Genomic DNA, 19,793 nt, shown 5'->3' on the forward strand with positions numbered 1-19,793 from the left:
TCTTTTTTGTTCCCCCACCGACCAAGCTAGAACACGTAATGGTGACCATGAAGTGCGTCAGTCAGAGAACAGCCATGCATGAATATAAAACAGCAGCCCCCACTATAAATTATTAACTTTTCCAATAGACGAGTGTTGAAGCGACATTTTTTTGCAGGAGGCATAACCAGTGGTGCGTTCAAGTGCAGCTGCAGCAGGGACGTACGGGGTTAATCCGACCCATATGCTGCACCGGGAGGGAGGTTGGGTCCACCACGAAAGGGAAGGCTGAGGCTGGCTGGCAGGCACAACAGAAGGGAGAAGACAGCGGGACTCACCATACACTCACACACACACACTTTCAATACCAACACCTGCACTTGTGCGCCCTATTTCCACTCACACAAGTCTTTCTCGTCCACAAGCGTGACGTGGAGTCACATCATCACGCGGAAGGCTTCCTAAAGTTGGCCAAAAGGATTTTATTCCGTCAATGTGGACCAAGTCGGCTCGCTTTTCTACTTAATTGTTTGTTTTTGTTAGAGTTTTTTTTTTTTTTTTTGCCTAGAATATAAAAAAGGATTATTTCCTCACGTGCTGTGATATTTTTTTTTCTTGCTCCCTGGAATGACGTCTGGGTGAATGTGCCTGTGACAAACTTTTGGATCGTGGAGATCAAAGGTAGGAGTTTTTTGGGTTCAACTTTTAACCAGCGTTTGGTTACTGCGTGCGTGCGTGCGTGCGCGCGCGCGCGTTTGTGTGGTGAGCGACTTCACATTTTTGCTGGATGGGTTTCCTATTTCTAGACTTGACAGGTAGACTGCGCCCATGTGTGGCCAGAGCTCGTCCTCTAATGATTAGATGGATCTCCAAACCTCACTATGGTATATTATTACTAGAGATGGCCCCAATCTGTCCTGTAGTTAACACCCAGCTGTCAAAACCACAGCCCCCCCACCACCCACTATGGAGGCCCCCCATAAGCGACTAGCTAGATATCTTTTCTTCATGAGATGTTCCAAAAGCTGTTTGTGCGCGCATTTCCGTGGAAATACAGATGGATAAGTCGTGAGACATTTTTATTTATAGTTTGTTTCCTGAAGGTCCTTTTGAAATGGTGATTACACTGTGTTTTTCACGTCACATCATTGCCTGGAATATTATTATTAGCTTCATGAGACATAGGCATGGTAGCAGGAGTTCATTCAGTCATGACTTTTACCCATAGTGGATCAATCAATCGAGTCAATAGCTGAATCCTAACCAAAGTTGTACCTTTCTGAGTGCCCCTAAGTCATTACTGCGGAGGTGTCACAGTTAATTGATTTCAATTGAAAGCAATCATCAAATCAATCCATAACTGTTTAGACACATGCTTTGAGCCATATGTGTGACGTTACCCATTTTTAGCAGAACTGACCATTTTAATGTGAAGAAATATCTTGACAGGCCAACATAGAACATAGCTTTACAAAATGGTCCGGTGTTGGAAGAAAAATGTCATAATATATCGAAATGGAAAGTAATTGGTATTTTTACATTTTGCGAAGTGGTAGCATACAGCAAAATCCTAAAACTTCTGGTGCATTGTTTTTCCATAGTCAAATCACCTGTGTTCTAGCATCATAAGGTATCATTTGCTGTTTAAACTATCAATATTGTCAATTACCATTTGCATCTGGGCTTAGTGCCTAACCATTGTCATGCTCGTGTGGGTGGTTTCAATTTTATTTGTATGATTATAATTGTCGTTAAACGTTTGCCAAAAGCTGTTGTCTCGGCCCCACGGATTTGACGAGAGCAAGAGATGCCCGCGGGATGGCTTATCGGCCCAGCAAACAGGGAGACAATTTAATGGACTCAGCTTTTAGTATTCATAATTTAGATGGGATACTCTCCTGCAAAGTGCAGCTGCATAATGAATGCCCAAGTTAAGGTCTTGGTTTCAACACCCCAAAAGTGTCAGAAATAGTCGGTGCGGGGGCTCCCGGTGTCTTTGAACTGTCACCTCTGTGCCACGTCAGCTCGTAGCCTTCTGCGCTGATGAGTCGGAACCGCGATGAGTCAAAGGGAAGAGCACATGGACGACTTAGTTTCAGTTGAAGTTCACTGGTTAGCAAACTGGATATTAAAGAAAGAAAATGACGTGTATTGAGAACAACTTTACCTTAAAATTGCTAGCTTCATGCAAATACATAGAGGAAAAGGCCATTGGCAGACTACAACTTGCATCAATAGTAGCAGCATACTCCCCCTGGTGGTTAAGGAGGGCACACCAGAAGGAGCAGGACAATGTCAATGGACACTGAAGTATTTATTTATTTCTTTGGGCGAAAGCCAGGCTACACCTTAAATTAGTCTTAATATATTTTTCGCATCGTCAATTTGTGATTGTGTGTTTTTTTTAATAATGGAATGGAAATCAAATCCAATTTAATTTATTTATAATATTACATTAAATTGATTGACAGATCATTGAAACAATTATTAGTTGCAGCTCTAGATATGACTCAGTTTTTATAACATTGCAGTATTTTTGAGTGCTATTTTTTTTTTTATTAAAGAACACATTACAAATAATTTTGCTTTTCTTGAAGAGTGTGGAATAGATGAATGGCATTTCCATTCAATGGGGAAAGATGGACAGAGATCCGACCGTGATATCGAGGCAAATTCAGTCCGTATCTCAAGTGCATGCTGCAGAACTTGCGTTTCCCACCGATCCGTCCGTGCTTGTAGCCACAATTATGCAGTCTTGACATGCACCTCACTACATTTACTCTTTAAATAAATAATGGAGCTGTCATATTCCCCAGCGCAGGTGTGAAGATTTGGACTGCGCTCTGCATCTCGCCTTATTGGAAAGCTGCGGGCCAAACTTCTGATCAGAGACTTCAAAGTGAGCGCAAGAGAGAGCCTGTGCGTCTTTTTCTGTCTCTCATTCCTCATGGGGCACTCTATAATAATCAGTCCTTTTTTTTTTTTGTCCAGATTTAGATCTGTGTGGGCTACCTGTATGCCTGTTACCATGACAACATCTGGAGCCCAACTCCTCCTGGTGGCCTTGTGTGTTTACAAAGGCCTGAGCCTGCAGCAGTCGGCGCCGCGGGTTCGCCTCTCCTTCAAAGGTGAGCCGGAACGCTTGGCCATCTTTTTTTTTGCACTTGCATAGACCTGTGCGAGTCAGGCTTGGCTTCCTCTTTATGCGTACAGTATATAAAGAGCGTGTTTCCTGCCACATGTCAAAACGGTGCACAAGTGGAAACAAAAGGTGGATATTACGTGTGTTTTTCTACTGGCGGCCAGTCCACACCCTGAAACTCACACGCACAGAAAGTCACATTTGTCTTTTTTTTTTCATCCGGCGCGATAACACCCATTCAGGAATATTGGATATGAGCACATAAGATTTTGTTCATCTGTGACGGACACCACTTGTGAAGATAAAAAAATATCTGGCATTTAACTGTTTTGATTGTATTCTGTGTGGTCTTTTCCAACAACATCTTAAGATTCTGTTCCACCACCAATCTCAAAACAAGTTCTCTCAGGTAGAACAGACATGGATATGACCTGTATATGCACTGGTGTTACCTTAATGATTCCAAATGGTAAAATGCAGCAAAAAAAAAAAAAAAAAAAGACTTGCTTTAGAAAATACCCTTTTGCCACCTGGGAAACTCACTTTTAAACAAAGACGTCATTGGGAGGGGTATGTTTGTTTTTGTCTATAGTAATTTTCCCGTTTCTCAATCAGTGCACTTAAGATTTTTCTTTGGAAATATTGAACACTTTTAGTATTCAAAATTGCCGACATGACCTGTTTCGGAGCCTATTACTGGAACAAATCCAGTCTAAACACTTCAGACCACAGGATTCATCGGGTAGAATAATTTTACAAGCATTTGGTTAGTTTACTTTGCTGATGTTGGATATAGATTACTTGGGTCATAGTTTCAGTAGACCAGGGTTAGCGTTAGAAATTGGTGTCTCAAGCCTGAGTTAGGGCGTCAAGGTTATCATTTAAAATGATGGTTAAAGTGAAAGTTTTGGTTTCAAATTAGGGTTCCAAGACAGACTTTGAGTTTCAAATTAGGGCTTCATGCAAAGGTTAGGATATCAAATTTGGGTTATACCCACAAGACGTAGTTGGGGTTTTAAGTCAGGCTTTCGTAGAAATCGAGGGTTTCAAGCAAATGTTATGGCTACAAATCAGGTTGTCAATGCCAAATTAAGGTTTCAAATCAGGTGTAGCGTTTCAAGGCATGGTTAATGTTTTGACATTTGGCTTCAATTCTTTGCATGATTAAGGTCAAATTAAGGTTTCAAGCCATGTTAGGGTTTTACACCTGGTCTTAGTGTTTAGTGTTGGGTGCCCTTGTGAGATACTCTGTGATTCCCACCAATAGTACTAGCTTGACATTTGACACAAAATGTCTTGGCTGGTCAACTAACATTATTAATCACAAAAGAGGTGATATGGTGTCGCCATGGCAACAACGAGAACTGCAGACCAGTGTGCCTGCCATCCACAGGATTTCTGACTCTTCCAATATGAACACTGCAGGCATCAAAGCAATGTAGGAGCTTTTTTGTCCTTTAACTAACATGTTTTCATTTCATCTGACTCAGTCGCACGCGTCACGTAACCTCGTAAAGGTAAAAAAGAATTACGGGAATGAGATTGATGACATTCTTAAGTCTGGTGCTTTAACAGTGAGTCATGCTTAAATGCAGAATTTATTAGCTGATTTGACAAACAGCTGGAGGCTTGTTTTGAGTTCAACTTCTTTGATAAGAAATCTGAACGCTTATGTGTTATGTTTTGACCTCCAAGCCCTAATTCCTTCTCGGTAAACAGCTTATATGTGAGTGCTTGTGTGTTTGTTCAATCGAACTTTGCAATTCCTCAAGTGTGGGCTTAAGTAGGTTTCTCATAACATCAGGGATGGAATAAAAAAAATCAGCGACTTGGTGATTCTGCAGGTGCCAAATCGCGAGTATATAGGGGTTCGCTTTAAAGTATTTACAATAAAGTCTCTTAATTCACTTTACAGTCTTGAAGCATTTTGATGTTTTCAAGCTCGTAAATCGAGACTCCAACCACTGTAGTTGCCTTAAATGGAAGAAAACTTCAGTCATCAGTTCTTAGGAGGCTTGCAGGCAGTAGCTAGCTTGCGTTGTAATGCCAAGATGGCCCCCGCCTAGCACACACGAGGGCATGTCCACAACAGCTGAGAGGTGTTCACTTATTAGCTTCGGTAGCCACACTCCCAAACCGCATTGACCCTTCCCCCTAATACCAAACAAGAAAGGCGAAAAGTTGGATTTAGACCAAATATTTTCTGCGACTCCGAGGATGTATTGTTCATTGTTTGCCACAGCAAGCCTCTTTGTTCCCGCAGGCGCCCGCGGAGGAGGTTGCGGGGCCTACAAGGGCCCATGTGACTCTTGAGCTGGCACCCCGAGAGCCTAAAGGCCCGAGATCTATGTCTTGTTCCCTCTATTGTGTCTGTTGAACAATTGGCATGCGGGGCGGAATTAGTCTGCGTTGCTCGAGAGCAAAACGTGCCCTGTAATGGAAGTCGGAGAGCTGTGTCCGAACGCATCTTTAGCGGCTCTCTTTTGTAATCCGAGAGCTCGGCATGACCCGGTTGTAGCGTCATACTTGAATCGTGTGTCCTTCCCAGTGTTTCCCTATCAGTGTCAGAATGCTGTCAGGGCTTCTCTGGATGTTTACCCGATGATGGCAGGACATTGTTGGCTATTTTCAGAGACGTGTATAGGGGTGTGGCGTTCCCACATTCAAGCCCTTGAATGAATCCACGTCGTTCATCCTGTGTTTACCTCGTCCTACCTCAAAGACGGCATCCCGGAGATCCGATTGCATGGTCTATTTTGGTCGCACCTTGCCTACATCCTGTTTAATTTTGACCCCCGCAAAGGAAGGCGGCGGATACTTTGATGTAAATAGAGATATGCGCGCAGTCCTCAATCCCCGTAAGCCAGCTTCGGAGGCTCGTTTGTGACCATTTGTCGTGACATAAGCCGGCTGTCTTGAACGGGGGCCGATATGCTGCAAGTGTATGGCGCCGGTATTAAACTCGGACCACAGATGTGCGCTAAAGAGACTTATTTAAGACAGCGTTGTTTCCCTTCTTAAGTAATGGACAACATTGAAATATCGTGACGTGGTGTACCCGAGTGGTCAATAAAAGGAACCCTTGCAACTCCGCCTGTACTGCATCCAGCAGGAAAATAGACCTACTTCCATAGTTTAGCACCGCCACAGTATGAATGGGTGAGTGTATGAATAATTCACGATTCGTCCACTGTGAGCGCTTTGTGTTGAGGCTTTTATGAAAAAGCATGATATAAATCCAATTCAGGTTTTTAATTGTCATTATCTTCCTGCTACGGATACCCAAAGGTGACAAACTTAATGGATCGCTTACTGGTAATCTAAACAAACAATCAATAAAATAAAATAGCAATTTCAGCCCCCCCAAACTGTCTTCTACTATTTTTTTAAATGTTCTATTTCACCCCCAAACAACACCTGAGTCACCAGACAGTGATTACACAAGACTACAGAAGTCTACACACCCCTGTTCTTATGCCGGATTTTTGCTGTATAAAAAATATAAACTAAGGTAAATCATTTCAAAACCTTTTCCGGTGTTAATGTTATATACAAAAAGATTTAAGAAATATAAACAACTGAAATAATGGGGTTGCACAAGTGTCCACACCCGTTTAAAACTGGGGATGTGGCTATGTTTAGAATGACTCATTCACACTCAAACTCAGCTCGTACCTGCTAGCATTTAAAGTGGAATTAGTGAATATTAGTGTGAGACATAAACTCCTGTACATTTTCTGTGTTCCTTTTTAAATTGTGCATTTTGGGTGCATTTCTCACGCAGCAAATGAAAATTGTTCAATGAGAGCGTTCAGGAGAAGAAAGAAAAATGCTGAATCCATTTTCCAGCTGCGTGTCTTAACAGGTTCTGCTCGGCTGAGCACAATCCTGATCTTAAGAATTTGCCACGCTGACCGGCGTTCCTTAAGGGACTTGCTTTTTTCGCATCACTCCAATGGGCATGTGGTGCCTTCAGCTCAATCACACAGTCAAGACACATGAATTATTCACATCCTAAAAGCAAATATGTTTCTTAAAACGCTCTGAGTTGAGTTATATTTAATCATCTGCTGTTTGCATGTCCCAGAGAACAAGTGAGAAGACTGTTGTTGCAGCGACTTTGTGTTCATTCAAGCCTGTCATAGAACATGTTGGCGGCATTAGGACTATACTGAGCAACCTTTGCTCAGTTATTCAAATAAATCTTTGAAAATCATGCTGATCCTGCTTGGGATAAACAGTAGCACTTATGTTACTTTTCATTATTCATAGTAAGTGTCGCCACGTGCGGTTGCCTCAAACAGTAGTCTGAGTTTGTATTACACCCTTTAAAAAATAAGAAATAAACTTTATTTTAAAATGAATTAAGTTCTGCTGAGTTCTGGATTTATTATTGAGTAACGGCAACACTTCTTTCACAGAACTGATGGACACTCGGGCAGCGCGACCCTTCAGTTTCTCCTTCAACACCAGCGACTACCGAATCCTCTTGATGGACCAGGACCAGGGCCGCCTGTACCTGGGCAGCAGGGAGTACCTGGTGGCTTTGGATATGCACAATGTCAACAAAGAGCCGCTCATAGTACGCACGCACACACACACACATTGATTGATTTGTGTATGTTTAGCTTTGCTTTTAGAATGAATGTTTTTGGGAAAACACTTAAAATACAACAAATTAGAAGATTGCTTCCATTTAAGCTATGCAGACTACCATCACCGAGGTGACTGAGAATCTACACAGATGGAAAAATGACATTGCAATTGTCCTATTAAGAGGCAAATGAGCTGTAAAATCTGCTTTCAACTGACTAATATGAAACAGGTAAACTCCATTCCTTTTTTTTGACAGAAGTCAGTGAAGTGTGTGATAGCTTTAGGCACTTTAGATTCGAGATTTTAATTGGATAATGTTGAGAAATCCTACAATGTACTGTTCAAGATTAAAAGTAATTGCTGCCTGTAGTCATGGGTTCATGGCAGCATTAAAGTCCTAAATTGCTCCTCATTGTTATTCAAGCGCAAACTGCATTCCTTTCCTCACCAGTGTTTTTGCCCTAATGGCACATTTTTCATTTTATTTTTTTATTTTTATTTTTTAAGCGTTGCCTGTGAGTGACCCAAACTGATACAACTAATTTAGATTTAAGCGTTGAATTATGTGCGGTCGTAATTACTACAGAATGAGATCATAGCAGTTACACAACATAAGCCCCCCCCCAAAGAAAAGTCAAATATAGGTACATAAAATGAATGAACAATTCAGTCAGCTATGTGGGAAAAAGTGAAACCAGATGTTGCAATCAAAAGCACATTTTCTTTCTTTTTTTTTTTTTAATTCTCTTTTGTTCCCATAACTCAATAACAATGAATGTGGCGTTGCTAAAACTGAAAATAATGATTTCCCATCCCTGTGAAAACAATGAACTTAATTTTTGGACTCTCCATATTGTCACTGCAGAACGTAGATGCAATTTTATTTGGGCTCTATATTTTTTCATCACTACATATGTAATGAATGACCATATTGGATTATTATACCTGCTGATAAATGATTGTGTGTTCAATCCAGATCCACTGGCCAGCATCTGCAAAGAGGAAAGGCGAATGCCAGATGACAGGAAAAGGAAGACAGGTGCGATCATGTTATTTACATTCCTTGCTTTCAAAATCAAGAGCAAGTTAAAAGCATGTTGAAATTCCTGGTTGTACAGGGCGAATGCGCCAACTTTGTACGCTTGATCGAGCCGTGGAACCGCACCCACCTCTACACCTGTGGAACGGGGGCTTACCAACCCATTTGCACGTTCATCAACAGAGGCTGGAGGGCAGAGGTGAACATATTCACACATACCCCTGAGCGGGCATTCGTCAATAAGATCTCCGTGCGGCAGACCTGGAAACTTTTGTCCTGATAAATATTTCAGGAGTCCAAACTGGGACACTGATTTGTTTATGATTTTCCTGTGCTCCCTTGTGACGTTCCAGCCATCTATTTTTATGCCGTCTTCGCAGGACTACCTGTTTCGACTGGTCCCCGGGTACGTGGACTCCGGGAAGGGAAAATGTTCCTACGATCCTAAAGAGGAGAACGTTGCAGTTCTTATTCGTAAGAGCCTTTCGCGATCAACAGGCTGAAACACATACAACTTGTTTGATTGTTTTCTCCTCCCATTTTAGATGGTAACCTGTATGCGGGTGTCCATATTGACTTCATGAGCACGGATGCGGCTCTTTTTAGGACCATGGGAGGGAGAAGTGTCATCCGGACGGAACAGTACGATTCCAGATGGCTCAACGGTGAGTAATGAAGGGTGTGAGCGGGTAAACGTAGTGGATTACAAGTTACGCTTCCTGTCTCGTTCATGCCTCAATCGTCTTCCTGCTTATTTGACGGATTGATTGATTGATTGATTGATTTTGTCCTCCAGAGCCCGTGTTTGTTCAGATCCAGCAGATCCCTGACAGCGCAGAGAGCAACGACGACAAGCTCTACTTCTTTTTCCGCGAGAAGAGCTTAGACTCGAGCGGAGGGGCGAGTCCCAACGTCCTGGCCAGGGTGGGCAGAGTCTGTCTGGTGAGTAATAAATAAAAATACAATTGCGCTTAGATGAGACACGAGCTGTGGCCTGTCTTGACTTGTGAGCAAAAATTCCACTTAACAGCGCTAGATGGTGGCAGAAAAGTTCAGCTTCTCTATTTCTTCCTTCAGTTGATTCATTCCGTGACCAAGCTCTTAAGTGAAGGCACCACTTTATGCCATTAATCTTATAAAATGAAGTGCTGAACTGGATACAATGAACCACAACCTCATTTGGCCTGTGTCCAGAATGACGAAGGTGGCCAGAAGTCCCTGGTGAACCGCTGGACAACCTTCCTCAAAGCTCGTCTTATCTGCTCGGTGATCGGCGATGATGGAGTGGAGACGCGATTTGATGAACTACGTGAGGCGCCCGTGACAAATTGCATTTCAACACCAGCTTCTCTCTTATTGATTTGCGCACGCTCGGCCTTGCAGGCGATGTATTCATTCAGCCGACGCAGGATGAAAGGAACCCGATGGTGTTCGCACTCTTCACGACCGCGGGGTGAGAAGCCACAACTTTCAGATTTTTACATCCCGGCAATGACATTGGGCTTGATTTGGGTTTTTATTTCTGAGTCCAATCCATGTGTTTATTTGTCTTTCCATTCCCAATTTTTTCCAGCTCTGTGTTCAAGGGCTCTGCTGTCTGCGTCTACTCCATGGCCGATATCCGCAACGTTTTCAACGGGCCTTTTGCCCATAAGCACGGCCACAATTACCAGTGGACGGAATACAACGGCAAGATTCCATACCCACGACCGGGAACGGTGCGTCGCAGCACTCTTGGCTCCGCTCGAGTACACAAAGACTCACGCGCATGTCTTCTTTGTCACCCAGTGCCCGGGCGGAACCTTCACCCCTGGGGTCCGCTCCTCCAAGAGCTTCTCTGATGAGGCTGTCAATTTCATCCGGGCTCACCCACTCATGTACCAGCCCGTCTATCCCATCCACCGCCGCCCCCTGGTGGTGAGGACCGGTGTGGACTACCGCTTCACGGCCCTGGTGGTGGATCAGGTGGATGCCGTGGACGGCCGCTACGAGGTGCTCTTTCTGGGCACCGGTGAGGAAAATGCATAATTTTTAACTTTGACACTACATTTATTTCAGATGTACCTGCAAATGAAATAGCATTTTTAATATTCTCCAGGCTTTCCCAAAAAAACATACAGCGTGAATATTAGTCTTTCAAAAGCTCTGTGATTGTTTCAAATAGACATATTTGTTTTATGTTATGTAACTTTACTTCCTTCAGATCGTGGTACCATCCAGAAGGTCATCGTTTTGCCCAAAGACCCCACCAGCATGGAGGAGCTAACGCTAGAGGAAGTGGAAGTTTTCCGGGTATGTCTCCTCGCCATCATTTTATCGTGAGCGCATTTACATCTCGTTCAATTTTCTTTTTTCAAAATTTCTTCACAGAGCAGAGCTCCTGTCAAAACGATGAAGATCTCTTCGAAGCGAGTAAGCAAGCGTCGTGGCGTTTCACACCTGCGTTAGGACACCGCTACTCACCTCTGACATGTTTTGTCTCCCGTCTTGCAGCAACAACTGTACGTGTCGTCGGACGCGGGCTTGACGCAGGTGTCGCTGCACCGTTGCGACGTCTACGGCAGGGCCTGCTCCGACTGCTGTCTGGCCCGAGACCCTTACTGCGCCTGGGACGGGGAGAGCTGCTCGGCTTTTACTCCTTCCACCAAAAGGTGCGGAGTAGAATGCTGACGAAATTGGCATGGCACAACTTACGGGGGTTTTGTCATCTGTTGCAGGAGGAGCAGAAGACAGGATGTCAAACACGGCGATCCTCTGAGGCAGTGCCGAGGCTTTAACGCCAAAGGTTGGCTGCCTTTCGTTTTGTTGTTCATTGAGTTCAAATTTCAATAGTGTTGACCAGAATTTTTAATACGTCCAACCATCAGCTTGCAACCAGTCCAGGGTCCAGGTCGGGTGGGAAGGTTCTAATTGTTTGTTTGTGCCTCCAGTGGAGAAACGTCTGCGGGAAACGGTGCAGTTTGGTGTGAAAGGGAGCAGCACCTTTTTGGAATGTCAGCCTCGCTCTCCTCAGGCAACCGTCAAGTGGCTTTTCCAGAGAGATGGCAAAAGGAAATTGGTAAGGAACATCACTTGAAGGAGTTGCTCGCTACTTGCAGGGGGTCGAGAAAGAGCCCTGCTCCAATTAGGGAAAATTGTGAGTCATTGATTCCATCCCCCTGATTTTATTTTTTTGTAATTACCTACAGTACATGAAGTCATTGCCTGGATTTTCCAGGCCGGCGGAATATTGTGCAATATTAGTCAAGCAAACAGAAAATTGAAGAAAACACGGCTTTCTAATATTTCTATCAATGTATTTGACTGAATTTGGAAAAAAATGTGGACTGTTTCTTTCTTTCTTGGTATCTTCAGCTGAACCGCATGGGCAATGTCCTGAAGACCAACCACGGCATCCTTCTCAAGTCCCTCAATGGATCGGATGCGGGGCTTTATCACTGCCTGGCCACCGAGAACAACTTCAAACACACGGTGGCCCGCGTGGCGCTGCGCATCCTCGATCGGGACATCGTTTTGGCTCTCAGCGCCCGAGACGACGACGAGGACGACCCCGAGACTCGCGACTCGCGACCTTACCCTCGATCGTCGCCCGCCTCCACACCTTTCCCACCTGAAATCAGACTGATCAACCAGTATTGCCAGTCCTACTGGGAGCAGTCCAGTCTGAAACAGCAACAGCGCAAGCGCACCAGCCGGCGGCACACGGAGGGCCAGGAGCAAGGACTTGGTTAGGGCGCGCCGGGCGTCCGAGGTGGCCTGGTCGGACTTTTATTGGTGTTGTTCATGCATGTTGTTTGTGCATCTCCTTCATTGGTTTGACGGCCGACGCCGTCGAATACCATATTGGTGGTTTTTGTCTTGTGCCAAGCGGGCATTTTGTTGATAGCACACCTCACACCACCAATGAGCGCATTCCAATGGTTCCAGTGTAGCTTTTGAACGCTCCTGTTTGTCCGGCTCCCATTTTCAGGACATAGTCCCAACGGAGTGTTTTTTTTTTTTTTGTAATTAAGTTACCTTCCAGACCAACCACAATATATTCCTTATGTGAAAAAGCTTTTCGTCACACAACCACATGACTACTATGACATACACAATCCGGCTTTTGGGTGAAGTTTCAGGGTGAACATAAATTGCACTACAGTCACTCCTCACTATATTGTAGTTCACGTTTTGCAATTTCAGTGCATCACACACTTGTTTATTGGACTCACATCATGGCATATTTGCCCGTATCTTACTGAGCAACAAAGGTTTGCACTCAGCCTGAATGTTGATTTTTGTTAGGGTTCATTCAAGGTCACAAGCGGTCGCAAAAATGTTCGCTAGTCGTTTCTGTCATCAACAGCTTTTCTTCTTGAAAAAAAAATCTCGGGACAATGCGACAAAAAAACTGTTTGCAACTGTTTGCAACCTTTTACGAACCTTGACAAAATATCAACGTTGCGTAAACACTCACGGCTCAGTTAGATACAGACTCAAAGAAGCGTAGAAAAAAAGTTAGCGTCACATGTTAACATGATAAAGGGTAGCTATCTACAACATTTTAGGTTCATCCTGAAATTAAACCTGAAAGCTGAATACTTTTTAGGAGTAGTGGATAGTAACCAAGTGCACCATTGTTTCATATTCCCCACTGCATGACACTGAAAGCTGACGGTGCAAGCAAAATCCAAAATTTTGAAACATGTTTTACTGTCATATAACCCGAGTGCCACAAGAAGGTGTCAAGTGGCAGAACCACAAGTGTGCTACTTTTGAGTATATTGAGAATAAATGTAATATATTGATTGTGAATATATATATATAATATATACGGCCAGTGGATTACTGTTGTTTGAGGAAACAAAGACACTTCATCAGTGTTTGCATGCTTCTCTATGTTGTTTGTTGCTCTTCTTGGGCCTTGGCGTGTAACAATGTCAAATATGTGTCAAATATGAAAATTGTGTTAATCTAAGCCATGTGGATGTCACCCCTCCCCTGTCCTGTGCTGTCGTGACCCCCCCAGTATGTGAGTGGTGAAGACACACTTCACGGTGGTCTTCCAGTCATGCACTTTGTCAGTGGCGGTGGGAAATTTGGGATGTTTGCACAGATGTTATCAATAAGTTAAATCTTTTTTTTAAATGTACAGTGTCTTGTTATAAAAAGGAGAATGATTAAGGTTTAGATGTGGTTCTCTTCTTTTAAGAATATGAGTAGAAATGGTACAAATTGACATGACTTGCTCAAAGAGACAAAGGAGTTTATTGTTGAGAAACTCTTGACTTCACAAAAGAGTTGCGAAATACGCAATTCTCAACTGCCTGTAAACAACAGATGCATGAGCGGACGTGACTTGGCTTCAGTCATCCCATTCGTCGTCGTCGTCCTCATCATCTCCGCCCTCGTCTTCACTTTCATCTGCGACACATAGCAAACGCACGTCCGTCGGATTTGTTTTCCTCTCGACCCGGGACGAGAGACGTTTTTACCTGATGAGTGGATGACTTTACTCCGCTTCTGCATGACCATCTTGAGCGCGCCGACGATACCTTCGCCCGACTCGGCCGGCAGGCTCGCGCTCACGTCTGGACACTCGCTCACCTGTGGCACGTAATGCAAGAGCAATGTTACAAGAGTTAAGTTTCAAACTAGGGTCAGGGTTTCAAATGAGAGTTTCTAAGTGGGGTCAAAATGTCAAATTAGGCTTTCACACTATGGTTTATCAAATGTGGTTACATTTCGGAGCTTCTTCCCCAGTCGTATCTGATCCAGCAGAGCGCCTCTGCTGTCTGCTCTCCCCACAGGTGAAGGCAGGCTGCTAGACGGAGGAGGAGGAGGAAGGGGAGACGAGTGAGTGTCCGAGGAAAGCTGGAGAGGCGGAGGTGGCGGAGGTGGCGGAGGTGGCGCCGGATCTCCGCTAATTCCCCTGCTAGGCGGAGATGGGGCGGCTGGAGGTGTGAAAGCTGCAGTGCGCTGATGTTGCATGGTTGGCACCGGGGGCAGCGCATTATGAGAGAAGCCTGCGTGCGAGGACTTGGAGGATGGTGGCGGAGGGCCGTGCGTCGGCGGCAGAGGCGGTGGGCAGCCTCGGTTGGACGCTCCCTGCGCCGCTTGCTGCGACTGCGCCGGGATGGGAGGCAGGGGGCCGGAACGTCCGCGTAGAGGCGGCGGCGTCGGGGCTGAAATGGTTGAGACGGGAACAGGAGGAAGGGGCCCCAGCCTGGCCGGAGGAGGTGCTGGAGGCCCAGCGGCTGCGACACACACACACACACACGCACACACACACAAACTTCTTAGGCCTGTCACTTGCCTCACCAGGCGTCCCTGTATTTGTATTCAAGTAATTAAGTGTAAGTGTTGTGTTCTGACCTCCTCTTTTGGCCTCCCTTTTGACAGCCTCCATGCCGCCCGAGCGCTCGATGATGTTGAAGACCTGCTGGGACGTCTGCTCATCTCTCAAATCGTCCTTTCCGATGCCTGCCTGGGAGAGGAGGTTCCACAGGTCGGGGTCCAGATTGTTGGGGTCAAACCCAACATGGCTAACATGCCTGAAAGAAAGAAAGAAAGAAAGAAAGAAAGAAAGAAAGAAAGAAAGAAAGAAAGAAAGAAAGAAAGAAAGAAAGAAAGAAAGAAAGAAAGAAAGAAAGAAAGAAAGAAAGAAAGAAAGAAAGAAAGAAAGAAAGAAAGAAAGAAAGAAAGAAAGAAAGAAAGAAAGAAAGAAAGAAAGAAAGAAAGAAAGAAAGAAAGAAAGAAAGAAAGAAAGAAAGAAAGAAAGAATGATCAATCCTTCCATTTTCTGTACAAATAACAAATTAAGTTGTGATGCACGAGGTGTACATTTACTACAATATAAAAATAATGGACAAAATGTCAAATCCAAGCATTCTAAAGCTGACTTACTTAAATCCACTGGGTGCACCGATGTCTGCTTTAGAAAGGCCTTTTTTCTTGTTTTTCTTGTTCTTCTTATTCCAATTGCCACTCCGCAACGAAGAAGCCGAGGGCATCAAGTGGTAACGTTGGGAGATATCAGGGCTCGGGAGGTCCACAGAGGCTTTGTGAAAGGAACCACGGCTAGCGGAAGCTGTTTTTACGGGACAGTACATACAGAGAGGCTTGTCATGTAATTTGTGCCAATAGGGAAAATCCGTATAGAAATGTGAGGAAGTTACATTTTTCTGGTGGGACAGGAGGAAGGGAACCTCTTTCTAAAAATGGAAACATTAAAATGAGTAAAGCCACACTTTGTCAAAAAACATCAATAATATACATTGTGTAAAAGTTTGAGGTATTCAGCGTTCGGGTAAACTTTTAAAAATCATTTTGACCTTTTCAAGTAATCAGAGTACTGCGGTACCTTGCCGATTATTTCTTTGGCTGATTTTTCCCACTACAGCTTCCCTGAAGGCTTCTGCTTCTTGCTGCTCGGCAAAATTCAGTCCAACTTGACAGTCCTGCATGTCAGGTGGAGGAGCATTAGACAAATAGGCTTCCAAAAAAGCAGTCAGAGGATGATCCAGCAAACATTTTGAAGGCATTTTGAATATTACCATACTGGTGAAATGTCAAATGAAATAGTTGCTTACATCAGCAGCAAAGGTGTGAAAGTACAATTGTGGAGAAGCAGAGTAAACAATTTGGTTGTAGAGTTCTTGCTCCCATAACTTCCTCTCAGCCTGTGGGATGGAAGACAATATGGAGAAGCCAGTAGGATAAAGCGCATAAAACATAATAGATACATTTCAAAATGATTGACCTCAAATGACACTGTCACACAACATGCAATGTGGCTAATGGTTTAGTGGCTAAACCAAATTTCCATTGTTTTAATTAGATAATAACCTACAGGTAAACGCTCGCTTTGGAATTAGTTTGTTCCGGCAGCTCTTCGCTTTGACTTGGACATCCACTTTTTCATTGATTTTCATCATATGTATTATTTGTGGCCCTCTCTGCATCCATTGCACCCTGGTGATCCTGAAAGGGGGATCCTTCCATTTGTGGTCCCTTCTCAAGGTTTTTCATTTTCCCCTGGTAGTTTTTTTTTTTAGTTTTTCCTTGCCCTTTTGAGAGCTTAAGATCAGGGGATGCTTTGAGAATAATTGTCAATTTTTGTCTATGTGAAGCCCTTTGAGACTGCTTGTGATTTAGGGCTATACAAATAAACTTGACTTGGTCATTAGCTCAGGAGCTGAGGAGCAACTGTCCATTGTTTTAATCAGGGGTGTCAAACTCATTTTTTTTGCGGGCCGCATTGTAGTCATAGGTTCTTTCGGAGGGCCATTATGACTGTCAATCCAAATAAATGTGTAAGCCCCTCATATTATATGGTAAAAGTTACAGAAAAACTGACAAATAACTCGTTTTCAAATCAGATGAGTAAAAACTGGTCAAATATTTAAAAAAAAGATATTAAAAGTGAAGGCAATTTGCAATTCTAGTAATGACACACGAATTTGATCCACAATTTGTCTTCGCGGGCCACATAAATTGATGTGGCGGGCCGTATCTGGCCCGCGGGCCTTGCGTTTGACACCTATGTTTTAATTAGATAATAGCCTCCAGGTAAACGCCCCCTTTTGAATCAGTCTGCTCGGTCATTAGCTCAAAGCTCGTGTATCGTACATTTCAGAATGAATGGACCGAAGAATTTGCCTTTGTGGAGAGAGCAGGTTCTGCGGTGTGTCTAATTTGCAATGACAAAATTGCATCCACGGATGGCGAGTATGCTAAAACGCTCATGAAAAAACCGCAACCCCAAGACCAGCTGATTCTCAAAATTTGGAACGCGCTTCCTATCACATACCACACACTGCAGCGTGAGTATTAGTGTATTGACCATGTTTGGATCGACGTATGCATGTGAGCATTCTCACATTTTAATAACATCAAGAACAATCTACGATCACGTGATGAAAGTCTCAACGCTTGCATGAAGCTTAACTAAGTACCAACCAGACTGCAAAGACATCAGCAAATCCATGCAGCACCAGAAGTCGCATTAATGGTGAGTATTACAGTGATTCCTCGCTACTTCGCGTTTCGTTTATCGCGGCTTCACTACTTCGCGGATTTTCTTTTCCAAATTAAAAAGACATTTAAAAGTCAAAATAAAACTTCTAAATTGAGGAAACGTGTGTTAAATCTTTAGGACAATGTAGTATTGCTCCAAATGTTCGTTAGAAGTCCGTTTTCGCTGCCCAGTACTTCTTGTTGGTGACCGGACTTCGTGGATTTCACCAATTATCCCGATAACCGAGGGATTACTGTATAACAACATTATTTAAAAAAAAAAATGAATTCAGAGGCTTATTATACTGACATTTAGTTGAATTTACTTTTAAAACATATTGTATGGATCTCACTGAAACAAATTTTCAAATATTTTGCTTTTATGGCTTTTAGTCAAAAAAGTTCTCGACCCCTGGTTTAGCCAGTTAACTATCCAACTTTCCAGCTCTCATTTGTTGACTGTCATGCAACACATTCAATGTGAAATGAAGGATTACTGTAATCAAATTTCCTGGTAATGTGGTGTGAGGCAGCTTGTGCGGCTTCAGTGCGATATTCTTTATTACCTTCAAATCGTACATGCGAAAGAAGTACGAGCGCTGGGGGTTGTCCTTAATGAGGCAGACAACTCCAGTGTGCTGCAGGCTCCATGTGGACGGCTGGTGAGGGAGGGCCATGAACAACTGCGCCACTGCAGTGGCCATGGACTGTATACACACACATGCACGCACACACACATATATCAACAAAAGAGGCCGCGTCAAATTCTGACACCAGAGGAAGAAATGCTTCAGGCGCCATTTCCTCTTTTCCGATGACTTCATGCAAGCAGTTTGTTTGTAATATCCATCTTTATATTTGGTTCAGAAAGAAGTGATGAGGCTTTCAGACAAGAGCTAGGGTTTCAAGACAGGGTTAGGGTTTGGAATAGGGGTAGAGACTTTAAATTAAGGGTTTTCAAGCCAGGATTAGTTTAAAAGACAATTTTGATGAAGAGTTAGGTTTTAAAATCAAATGATAGGGTTTTAATTTAAATTTTTTCAAGGATGTGGTTACAATTACGGGTTTTAAGCCAAGGCCTTCAAACGAAGGCTTCAAAGCAGCAAATTGGGGTTTTAAAAAATAGTTAAGGCTCAAGCAGGGGCTAATATTGCAAAGTAAGTGAAGACAGAATTGTTAAGGATTCTAGTTACAGTTTTAAGCTTGTGTGAAGGTGTTAAACCTGGGTATGGCATTCAAGTGGAGTTTAGCGTTAGGGTAGGGTATCAGATGAGCGGTTTCAAGCCAGGCTGGGGATTTCATATCATGGTTTCAAGTTCAACCAAGGGTTCTGCTTTCTTCTTGTAGTTAGGTTCTTGTAGTTAGGTTTTAAACATTGAATTGTGAAGCCCAGGTTAAGGAGCGTTTGAATGCAGAGTCAAGGGTTAGGGCTTCAAGTTAGGGTTTCAAGCAAGGCTTTTATAGCTTCATTGTAGTTTTTTTCTGTCTGAAGTCAAGGAGGGGTTTCAAGGCAGTATTACATTTTCAAACTATATGTTCTCACACCAGGGTTAGGAGTTCAAAAAAGGGTTACTCTATTTCGGTTGTGGTTACAAATGCAATATGTATTTTCCCCCAAATATTACAAGTGTACGCCTGGCAAAATGTATTTTTAGTTGCCTCGTCAAGTCAGATGAGAGAGATTTTAGTGGATGAAAATATTGCATTTTTTCAAATTTCAACTTGAAAAATGAGCTATAATTTGAACACAGATATACGCCTCCATAGATTGAAGTGGTAACTTACAGCACACCTTCTGCCAAGCAGATTGTCCAGGGCCTGACTCTCTTGGGTGCTGAGCAGGGAGCTCCTCGCATTCTCAGTCTTGGTTTTGGACGCTCGGCTCATGGCGTGGACGAGGCGAGCGAACGAACGAACGCTCGCTGGTTTGCAACGGCGTTTTCTCAGCACAGGCTTGACACGCTACCGCAATGGAGGAAGTTGAGTCTCTTCTCTGTTACTTCAACTCATAGCAGGAAATGCACAGACGTACTTCTC

The 19,793-nt window shown here is 43.6% G+C and overlaps 2 protein-coding genes across 2 annotated transcripts; one reads left to right on the top strand and one right to left on the bottom strand.

Annotated features, from left to right (window-relative positions):
* Positions 1-114: 114 nt before the first annotated feature.
* Positions 115-13,928, top strand: LOC133150340 (semaphorin-3F-like). Its single transcript, XM_061272819.1, has 19 exons — positions 115-660; positions 2,796-2,878; positions 2,971-3,107; positions 7,543-7,703; positions 8,694-8,756; positions 8,836-8,955; positions 9,137-9,230; positions 9,302-9,421; positions 9,553-9,698; positions 9,951-10,065; positions 10,140-10,209; positions 10,330-10,474; positions 10,545-10,767; positions 10,960-11,048; positions 11,127-11,168; positions 11,250-11,407; positions 11,474-11,541; positions 11,687-11,814; positions 12,111-13,928. Exons 3-19 carry the CDS (start codon positions 2,996-2,998, stop codon positions 12,486-12,488), a joined length of 2,232 nt encoding a protein of 743 aa, XP_061128803.1. The 5' UTR covers positions 115-660; positions 2,796-2,878; positions 2,971-2,995; the 3' UTR covers positions 12,489-13,928.
* A 59-nt stretch (positions 13,929-13,987) lies between these two features.
* On the bottom strand, positions 13,988-19,777 carry wasb (WASP actin nucleation promoting factor b). Its single transcript, XM_061272824.1, has 10 exons — positions 19,542-19,777; positions 18,323-18,463; positions 16,331-16,420; positions 16,102-16,198; positions 15,917-15,952; positions 15,645-15,828; positions 15,114-15,292; positions 14,481-14,995; positions 14,234-14,345; positions 13,988-14,162 (listed from the first exon to the last, which is right to left on the bottom strand). Exons 1-10 carry the CDS (start codon positions 19,641-19,643, stop codon positions 14,104-14,106), a joined length of 1,515 nt encoding a protein of 504 aa, XP_061128808.1. The 5' UTR covers positions 19,644-19,777; the 3' UTR covers positions 13,988-14,103.
* Positions 19,778-19,793: the final 16 nt, after the last annotated feature.

The sequence above is a fragment of the Syngnathus typhle genome, linkage group LG2 (assembly GCF_033458585.1).
Source record: "Syngnathus typhle isolate RoL2023-S1 ecotype Sweden linkage group LG2, RoL_Styp_1.0, whole genome shotgun sequence".
Lineage (NCBI taxonomy): Eukaryota > Metazoa > Chordata > Actinopteri > Syngnathiformes > Syngnathidae > Syngnathus > Syngnathus typhle.